Raw genomic sequence first — 10,951 nt, 5'->3', positions numbered from 1 at the left:
CTTAGTGGAGGCAGCCCCATGCAGGCTGAAACTGAAAGCCTACAAGGGAAAAGCCATGGTTTCCCATGTTTTTCTCCTTTAAAGGAGAATCCATTTTTAAAGTCTGATCCATTTTTTAAAAGTTTGTTTGTAATCCTTGCATATAATCTTGCAACCCATGGGTTGAGAAACACTGTTTTAAAGCACAAGCTTCTGGGATGGTGCCAATCTTTGCTAGCATAGGTGAGTGCTTTAGGGCCCTGGGCCAGGGAACAGAAGACCTAGGTTTTATGTCTTCACTGTGATGGGTTTCAAACCCACATCTCTGACCTCCTAGGAGAACGTTGGTGCCCCAACCACCAGGCTATGAGCTATGGTGGGATAGAAGAGGTAATCTTCACCCCTGTGACCAATTGTGAAAAGAAAGTAAGGTTCATGGAGCCAAAGATAAAGCACAGGAGAGTACATGACTATAATCTAGTGGCATGGACATTTACTGGGAAGGGGGAGTCCTATATTCCCATCCCTGCTTCCAGGTTTGCCTTTTACATTAACTAGTAATTGGTGGAATACAAAAGAAGCCCTTGAAGCATTGGGTAGTGTTCCCAATCTGTAAAAGACTTGCTGCATTGCAGGTAATCCTGTTGACTCAGGAATTGACCCTATTGCCATTTTGTCTGTCAGCAAGATATAAGGGATACAATGTTTACCAGGGTGCCTGTCGGGGTAACTAGAAATAATGGCCACAAACTGGAAGAGAGCAAATTTAGATTGGACATCAGGAAAAAATTGTTTACAGTGAGGGTTGTCAAAATGTGGAATAAACTTCCAAGGGAAGTGGTGCTGTCCCCTTCCTTGGAGGTGTTTAAAAGGAGATTGGACAGACACCTATCTGGGATCATCTGACCCCAGCACTCATTCCTGCCCAGAGCAGGGGGGTCGGACTTGATGATCTAATAGGTCCCTTCCGACCCTAACATCTATAAAACTATGAAATGTTAATATATGAACCCTCGCTGTGTATATTTGTCTAATGTCTGACAGAACAGCACCGTGATCTCAATTCAGCCATAAGTGGTGCCTAATGCAAACAATTTACCAATAATGATCTTGGAAAGATCATATACATATAAAATAAAATATGAATACTTTTGAGAAGAACAATCAAATTTAGGAAGCTCAATTTATTAAAAGTGAGAAAATAATCTCTTGGCTCCTTGCAGGTAATTACCAGAATGGAAGAAGGAATGGCTTCTCTGTGTATCTTGGAGAATATTTTGACATTCGGTTCTCTATAGATGGAACTGTGACCCAGGGAAACAAAAGGTAGATATTGAATTAGCAAATGACATGGATGCATGTTATTTGCATGCCACATTCTGAGAAATCTTTATTTTTCTTCACAGGATTTCCATACCCTTTGCTTCCCATGGGATATATCTACAGAATGAGGCAGGTTACTATAAGTTATCCAGTGAGGAGCATGGCTTTGTGGTAAAGATTGATATCAGTGGCAATATTCAGATACTGCTGGAAGATAAACATTATAATAAAACCTGTGGTCTTTGTGGCGACTTTAATAGCTTTGCTGAAGATGACTTCAGGACTCAGGAAGGTAAGACTAATATTTGCATGACTTTCTGATATATACTTCAAGAGCCCTAAGTATGATAGATTCTACAATGTGGCACTAATATAATACTAGTAATAATAATAAAAATTAATAATAGCTAATATTGTTAATTTAGCAAAAAGTTTTCTTCATAATCTTATAGGACTGCATTTTGATGTGCTGATAAGTTATAGGACTTAATCATTTAGTCTTTTCTTCTTTCTTTTCTCTTTAAAATTAATTAGGTTCAAGTCTTATCCCTCAGTAACACAAAGGGCTCTAAATTAGTGGTTTTTATAGACAGGGCCATCCTTGAGGGGCTGAATTAGGGCAACTGCCCTGGGCCCTGCACTTTGGGGGGCCCTGTAGACCACGTGCGCCGCCAGCTTCAGCTCTGGCTGCTTGCCACCCTCCCCACCTCCCTCACTCCGGGCTTCAGCTGCTTGCCACCCCCCCGCATCCAGTTGCTCGCCACCCCCTGGGCCCACACGGGCTGATATGTCCCAGGCCCCACACACCCCTAGGGACGGCTCTGTTTATGGATGTTGGCCCTCAAAAGATAATACTGAAAGTAAGGGCTGTATGATCATGGGTGGGATTTTGAAAAGTTGAAAAGTTGCGTGCAAATGGTTTGGTACATCATCATATAATACAACACATTTTTCTCCAGTTAAAAAGAAACTAAAAACTTTACTAATATGCTAAGGGACTAGAGCTATATGATTCAGTTTAAGATTGAAGCAAAAGCAAATATAACTTTATTGGAATATACATTAATTTTCTATATTATACATAATGTAGAAAAACACAACGAATTAGGCAAAAATAATAAAAAGCTGTCATTTCATTAGTCTTATAGTGATTATAATTAGACATACATCTCTTTTTCATATTCATGAAACAAAATCTAGGCTTCTTGAGCATCTTGGCAGTGCATCCAATGCTTCTCTGAAAATTATTTACACACCTGAGTTAATGGTTTTTAGCTAGCATTGAAAACATTCTGCAGGGCTATGAAATGCCAGTTACAATACCAGGAGCTGTTAATAGATAGCAGAACTTCAGAAAAATTGACTTGATTGGTGGAACATCAAGACTATTAAAAAGGGGAGAGAGTCATTAACACCTGTAGAATGAAGAGTTTAGAAGGGATCAGGTAGATTTATAATGATTCAGGAAGTTAATTGACTCCCTCAGAGCTGCATGACCAGAAATACTGCTGCCATTGCCAGAGAGTTGGTTTTAAACTTTGGGTGGACCAGGAATCAAAGAGGAGTGAGTGGATTTACATGGAATTTCTAATTTTTCCACATATTGGGCAGTGGGGTAGGGTATAAGTAGGGTTTCCACAAGTGTAGAGAAGTCAAGAGATGTGTCCTTTCCAACTTTTGGGGCTGGGGAGAAGGGGGCTAGGATATCTGCAAAAGGGAAGGGTAATCTTTTGGGCCCTTTGCCTAGCTCAGACAGGTCCCTTTGGCTCAGACAGAAGTTACATTGGTTATGCTATTGGCGACCTGCAAGTGCTGTGCAGCCATGCCATGACACACGTGCACAGCTGCAGAGTGCTTTAAAAGTGGCTGATCGTGCAACAAATTAACTCTCATCAAATGAGGGATCAGATGAAGGCTCTCTGCTTCAGAGTGCCTTAGGGAGCTTTTGTTCCCTAGGATCAGTCTGTTATGTGATGGGGCTGGGTTGATGCAGACCAGCCCCATCCCAAGTGCTGGCAAATGTCTGTTGTGTTAGGGGGACTGCTCTAACTCATCATGCCACAGTTTCTATAGGTTTCAGAACTGGCGTTTGACTCGGGGGGAGGTGGGGGGGGGGCTTTTCTAGTATCAATAAAGTAATGTGAGGGAAGCAAGAGTATGATCTGTGTATTTGAGGCTAGGAAGTTGTGTTGCCATCTATTTTGGTTATAGTAACAGTGGGAAAAACCAAACATAAACTGTCACTCTTAAAATGTCAAAGATTTCCTTCCACCACAAGTGGGGAACTTCCATATTTATTAACTCAAACTGAAAGAACAAGTCCTTCAGCTGAAAATGTGGTGGCTCCAGAAAGTCTGTCTTTTTGTAGTAAAGTGCTTGAAAAAGGAGTTTTATGAGAAGCATAAAAAAAAAAAGAGGAGAAAAGACTAGAAAGGACAAGGAGGAATTTCCTGTGCTCTCTGGCCACCCATTCATCACCGTTCCTGTTAACATCATGTGGGCCCTGTGTCTGTTTGTGGGCACAAGGAGTCTCCTATACCACTGCTGCTCAGCCTTTTAGAGCAGAGGGCCAAGTGACCTGGTTGCCACCACTCCCTTTCAATAGGGGAGAGGAAGAGAGGAGGGAGGAAGGTGGCTGCCAATGTCAGAGGGAGAGAAGAAGAGAGCTTACCCTGGTAAACTGGCTGCCATGGGGGAGAGGAAGAGGGAGAAAGGGAGGAAGGAAATAAGCAGCACCTGGCTTAGAGGAGAAGAGCGGAGAGGTAGAAAGTAGGAGGGCTGCAGAGGGGATCGGCAGCACTGTGCATGGCAGGGAAGGGGGTGTACCTGACTGAGCTGCTCTTTGCTGATCCCCTGTGCCATGGGCTGGATCTGCCTGCAACCCGTAGACTGAGCACCACTATGTTAACTAAACAGGTTAGTTTACAGGAGAGGGACTGATGTTAGCATGTGCTACAGAGTAGTTCATGTAAGTTGAATATGAAGGCATGAGAGTTACTTGTTAACATGAACAGTCTGCCTGCTCCTTTTCAGTCGTTCATTTTCTTTCAGTTAGTCTGATTAGAACGGCTTGGGTTGATAGGAGTCAACCCATCTTCAGGAAGCAGGTTCTCGCATAACGATGCAGAGATTGGCATGGCCACTCTAATATGTCTTGATCCTGCAGCCTACATTGTTATTGCCTTGAGTGCCACTGTCAGCTGCTGCTGACCCTTTACTTGTATTTTTGCTTTTGGACTAGATGTACTGGCTCCAATCTCTGGAAGGTAATTATAGTTTGGATTTGTTTTGATAACTGCAGCAGGGCTAAAATGTATTGGAAAAAGATACTGAAGAAAGGTGAGAGAAGAGATTCATGAGATCTGGATCCAGAGAGATACTGAACTTGGACTACTAACAGTATGTTACAGGGGTGTAGGTTGTTGCCGTTTTGGTCTAAGGACAGAGGCAGACAAAGTTCTTTGGGTGAATCTGATATCTTTTATTAGACCAACTGAATAGTTGGAGAACAATATTTAAGCAAGCTTTCAGGTTCAAAAACCCTTTCAGGCTAAGGAAGTTTGAGCAGTTGTGTGCTCTTCCTGGATGGAATGTGTGCTCCTCCTTCCAGGAAGAGCATACATCAACTGCCGAAACTTCCTTAGCCTGACGAAGGGTTTTTGAACCTGAAAGCTTGCTTAAATATTGTTCTCCAACTATTTAGTTGGTCTAATAAAAGATATCAGATTCACCCAAAGAACCTTGTCTAACAGTATATTAAGCACTTGGTGCTCAGGATTGGGATCAGAGAAAGAGCAAGAAGTGGCAGGAGAGACTGTAGCTGAGTTTTGCTGCTGCTGACAGTAAGTGTGTAACAGCTGAAAGTTGGCTTTGACACTGCTTCAAACCTGGCCCCTAATCTGGACCTCAAGGAAAAATAAAGTCTGCAGGGTACTCTAATTTTATGTTTTCTGCCAGTAGCTCATGGTAAGGGGTGGGCATCATAACAGTTGATGATTGCTAGGCTGACAAGGATACTTCCCTAGTGCTTCTTTTCCACCTTCGTTCTTCTCCTGCTCACTGCCCACTGGTGGCCTGTGCTAAGTGACTTGGATAAGATCATGTGGAAAGTTTGTGGCAGAGCATACAGCTTGATTCTGAGTCCTTTCAGTCCTACCCTACTGCTTTAACCAATGGATCATCCTTCAGATATACTCTGAGAGTGGGTGCTAAAATATTCAGGTTAGATTCAAGGTATATTGGTGCATAGCAGCTTGCTTTCTGCTTATTTTTAGCCAGCAAATCTTTTGCTTTCAAGAGGATAACTTCATATACAAAGATTTATATTACACAAAAGTAAATAAAGTCTGGTATCTCACTATAAACATAGATTCCTTAGTCAGGACAGCAATAGGAGATGTAGAGCTTGGGAGCCTCTCCTTAGATAGCAAACACATTCACGATAAAGCAATACACACAGCCACATTTTGGACAAGGGCCTGATATCTTGTGCCTCCTCCAATTCAGAGGCTAGGAATTGGCAGCACATAGAAGTCTTGAAACTGCTGAAATGTGGAGTATATCATGCCATTGCACAGTAGATGAGAGTTACAGTAGTAGAAAGATATCATGTCCGTGTAAGAAATCCAGTGCTCCAAGTTGTATTGAAAGATTCCTGTGTTGCTTCTCCAGAAGCAATACACATTTACACAAATAACAATGCAACTGTGCATTTACATAATGGATCCTAAGGTGCCTTCCAAATAGCAGCAGAGGAAGGCTCATAAGTAGGGTTGTGAAAACATCTTTATTTGGTTTGGTGGCTGTTTTGAGACGGAGAGAGAGATTTTTGATGAATTGAAAGGAATTTGAGGGCAGGTCAAACAAAACCTTTTGTTTGCTCTGAATTAAATAATTTAAATTTGTGTTTTCAGGCACTTTTAATAAAACAGAGAAGTGTTAGATTACCAAGGGTGCTTTTCACTGCTCCCAGTGCATTAGAGGGAGGCTATCCTTCTCCTTTGGCTCAGTAAGCCTATGTTTAAAGCATTTGCCTGGCATATGAAAGACCCTGATTCAACCCCGTCTCTGCCTTACTCCGATCTGGGATTTGCACTGAGGTCTCCCACTTCCTAAGATAATATCCTATTCATTGGGCTGTAGGGTGTTTGAGGGTAGGGCTCTTTCCGTTTCTCTTGTTGAATATGTTCCAGTTTGTACCAATAAATCATTATTACTTAGGCTGAGGACAGAGTGAAAAGGATTCAGCATAGCCTGGCAGTTTTGATATTTCTCTCTCTATATATATTCTTTTGATCAATATCTTTAATTGAATCTGAGTCATATTCCCACATTATTTAGGATGATCTGAAGCTGCAATTTTAGCAAATGGCTTGTTTATTAAAAAAAAAAAGTGGCAGCAGGTGCAGACAACACCCTTTGGCAGGGTGATAAGTTGTGAGTTCAGGAACAGCACTCTGGGCACTCCTGGGTTGAACTACCAGTTATTTATTATTGGAATCTCTGGAATCATATCCAGGGTGGATCTTAACAATTGCCCTCAGTAGATGTATGCAGAACCTATACTTGCTCTGCCTCTGACTTGACACAGACCAGTCCTGTGGTGGGAGGGGAACCAAGAAAGCCTCTGGCTCTCTGTGGCAGAGAACATGAAGTCCCCAGTGCTGCAAAACTGCCACAAGCAAACTGAACCCTGCAGTGCTGAATATGAGGGCTTTGGCTTGAAAGGGACAGTACAAGGAAAACACAATAAGACACAACACAGGGAATCAAGTGTCACTGCCCATATTTTTACAGATGAGTTAAGTGAACCATGGAGAGGTTTCCTGACAGGTCCAGGGTCACGTGGGAAATCAGTAGCAAATCCAGAAATACAGCTAGGGTCTCCTGATTCCCAATCCTGTACCTTAATGGCAAAACTGTTCTCATTGACACCCTACCTTCTGAAAGTGCTGATTCAAGATAAATGGACCAGGGCACCTACTTCAATTTGTAGAAGGAGCTAATCAAAGCGAGTGCCCGTCTTCAGGCTTCTCATAGAGGTGTGCTCTGTCGAAAGCGCTCAGTGCCAGTCCGCTGAACCTTAGAGTTATGTAAAGAGTTCCTCTTTGAATGAAGAAACCTTTCTTGCATACAACACAGTGAGAAGTGTGTTCATAGCAGACAAAAACAGAGGCACAATGTTTACACAGGAGTAAATGCTGAGTCAGATCAACAAAAAAAGCTTTGATAACAAGAGTTCTGAGGTCATAAACACCGCGAGCATGAGAACAGGGCTGAGCAGCTCAGAGTGGAAGCTGTCAACGCCCTAAAATGTTTAGAATATTTCCTGGTGCTGCCAGGAAGCAGGTGTGAAGTGACTCTCTACTTTCCACCCAGCAAGAAGCCTTGGCAGTAGTCAGGGCTGGATTAACACATAGGCAAACTAGGCACATGCCTAGGGCCGTAAGTGAAGAAGGGGCACAGTTTGCTTATTTTACATATTATAATTATTGAGTGAGGAAAAAAAAACAACCAGTATTAAGCAGGGGACCACGAGTTTGTTTGCCTAGGGCCCACTAAAGGGTTAATCCAGCCCTGGCAGTAGTAGCCTTAAAGAACACAATGGCTGCGCCTACCTGAGACACTGACTGCGCAGTTGTTACTGCACAGTCATTTAGTACTTGCATACCCAAGTATTAAATGACTGTGCAGTAACCAGTGCCACTGCACAGTAGCATCTCTCCCTGCATAGGTCCTTGGTGGCACTGACTGTGCAGTAGCTCGTTACTACTGCATCACGACTCATGCCATGCAACATTACTGCACAGTAGTAACGAACTACTGCTCAGTAAGCGTCTTGTGTAGATGTGGCCACTGGGTCCTAGTTTCCAACATGGGGATTTTTATAATATAGAGCATCTACTTCCTAACCTTTTATCAAACTGTCTAGATACATGCAAGACATTTTAAAGTGCTCTGTTGATTTGACTTTGCTTATGTTGAAATCAGTGGAAGCGTTACCATTTTCTTCAGCCCAAAGCTAGACCAACATGAATTCTTTAGAAAATCCCACCCAGGTAGTATAAAGGGCATTGGTTATGGGATTCTGATATCCTCATTTGGTCTACAACTGAAAATTGTTCTCCCAGAGTCTTGGCTATTTAGAGGAAGAAAAAATGCCAGGAGTTTGCCAAAGGTGAGGAGACTGCATCCCAGGAAGGAAGAGTAGTGGTGTTAGAAACTGTTGCATTTTAGAAAATAATTGATCAAGATTCAGGAATGGTTGAAATTAGTTTTACAGGGGGCTGTCACATCAGCTTAACCCAAAGAACTTTCTAAACAGAATTCAGTAATATACCACCAAAAAGTAAAAGGAATTATCTTCTAAGAGAAGCAGATAGCTGCATTTTTACATGTGGATGTATGGTTTGAGCAGGAAATGTAACTATGGACCTCTTCAGCCTCCGCAAGAGAAGGTTGAGAGGCGACCTTGTGGCTGCCTATAAGTTCATCACGGGGGCACAGAAGGGAATTGGTAAAGTTTTATATACCAAGGCGCCCCCGGGGGTTACAAGAAATAATGGCCACAAGCTAGCAGAGAGCAGATTTAGACTAGACATTAGGAAGAACTTCTTCACAGTTAGAGTGGCCAAGGTCTGGAATGGGCTCCCAAGGGAGGTGGTGCTCTCCCCTACCCTGGGGGTTTTCAAGAGGAGGTTAGATAGGCATCTAGCTGGGGTCATCTAGACCCAGCGCTCTTTCCTGCCTGTGCAGGGGGTCGGACTTGATGATCTATTGAGGTCCCTTCCGACCCTAACATCTATGAATCTATTCTGTTAATAGTTTTACCTGTGTGCTTAGAGACATCCATGTTTTTCTTGGCTGTGTTTTAATTTTACATTGTCTTTATATTTTATATTTTATTTTTTTCCTAGTGGTGCCCCTCCTATTCTACCCTCACTTATCAATACCCTGGAGGAAAATGTAGCTTAAGTTACTGCATTTTAGATGCTTAACACAAGTAACTAGAATTCTTTTCTTATCTAAGCTTTGACATTCAGTACATACCAGAGATAATTCTCCCCCTCTCTCCCTCTCTCCTCTTCTCTTTGTTTTGTGTAATTCTATAAAATATGTGAAGTATTTGAGAATTACTTAGCTTGTTAATAGTGGCATGTACAGAAGATGGCTTAGTGAATCCTCTTGAAAAGTCATCTCCTTAAATGAGCTCAAATAGTTATAACCCTTGATTTGTAAGTGTACCACAGTAGCCATATAGACTTTATAACATGGGACTGACTTCTCACTGACCTTGGATGGTTTTTAGAAAGCATCACATGTCTAAATGCCTTATGTACAAATGATGTATATTTTTTGCATTTTTCATCCCTTCTCCCCGATTATTTATCGGAGTGTGCTTATCCACTTACTGAGGTTTGGGGGTTCGCCTTGTTTCTTTGAATAAGGAAATGCATTGTGGGGGTAACGGTCCTCACTTCCGTATACAAGGGGATGCATTTAGTTAGCAAAACAGTTGTAAAGTGGAGAATGGGATTTTCTTTAGGAAGGCGGTTCTATAATGAATGTTCAGTCAATGAGATGTGGAAGGCTGGAAAAGACACCTTGTATAGACTCAATGGTGATTGCTTGACTTGAGGTTAGCTGTGATACTGAGGGAGAGAGACTTAAGGTTGCGGTGCTTAAACTAATTATCCTCTGCATGCATTTGGTTTCCCTGAAGTTTTTTCCCCCTAATATATTGATTGTATTACGTTAATGCTGTTAACATTGGAGATGGACAGGATCTTTATATCACGTTTTTCATGTCTTGCTGCACTGGTTACAATCCTTTAGGAAGCAGAGTGTTCTGGTGCCTAGGCACTGGCTTACAAGAAGGGTAGGGAACCATTTCCAGCAGCAGGCAGAAATGACCTACCCTGAGTGACAGGAACCGAGGTGATAGGACCTGGCTGCTGCTTCTGTCCAGGGTGGCTTGGGGAGAGTGCCTGCAGCTGAAGCCACATGCCCACATCCTGGATCCAGTGGGTCCACTTGTGAGATCTAGCCCCTAGGCTGCCAACTCCTGGCCTAGAAGGCAAGAGAGACTGGCTGCATGAACTCAGCCAGCTAGCTCTAGCTTTTGTGACTTTGTTTCCCCTTCAGCCCCTTGCTTGTCTTTTAGGGGGAGTACTCTGCATCTTCTTGCATATTTGTAAAGCTTTTACCACAGCAGAATACTGATCTCAGTTGGGATCTCTGGACACCGCAGCAATGTGAATAATAAATAGTAAAATATGCTAGATCTTTAGTGATAGCCTGAATTGTGTGTACTGAGTTGCTCAGAGCAAAGCCAGCAGAGGGGTATGTGTGCATGTGAAGAGCTGTAGTGCTCTTGTTTGAAGGTTGAGTTGTTCTGCTGACTCTCTTGCCATAGGTTGCTAATAATTTGACTGGCTAGTACTCTGGAAAATACACAATAGGTGAGTTTCTCTTACATAATGCATTAATTGTGTGGTGTTTGCACTGGTAGTATCAGCCCCAGTCCTGGAGCAAGGCATCCATGCAATAGGTACTGTACAAACAAGACAAAAAGCTGAGTACCGTAGTTCCCTGTCCCTAGTGTGGGAAGAAAATTTTGTATTGCCAACCTCAAGGATTTATGAGTCTG

At 42.5% G+C, this 10,951-nt stretch overlaps 1 protein-coding gene across 2 annotated transcripts in view; it reads left to right on the top strand.

Moving 5' to 3' along the window:
* The window catches only part of VWF (von Willebrand factor), a 204,098-nt gene that overhangs the window by 3,600 nt on the left and 189,547 nt on the right, over window positions 1-10,951 (top strand). For both annotated transcript variants that reach the window (XM_006028763.3, XM_006028762.3), the window contains exons 4-5: window positions 1,203-1,305; window positions 1,386-1,594. In XM_006028763.3, coding sequence (XP_006028825.1) covers window positions 1,203-1,305; window positions 1,386-1,594 — 312 coding nt within the window. The remainder of the gene's footprint in view (window positions 1-1,202; window positions 1,306-1,385; window positions 1,595-10,951) is intronic.

Source organism: Alligator sinensis, unplaced genomic scaffold (assembly GCF_000455745.1).
Source record: "Alligator sinensis unplaced genomic scaffold, ASM45574v1 scaffold35_1, whole genome shotgun sequence".
NCBI classification, from domain to species: Eukaryota; Metazoa; Chordata; order Crocodylia; family Alligatoridae; genus Alligator; species Alligator sinensis.
This window is presented reverse-complemented; position numbering and strand designations above follow the sequence as displayed.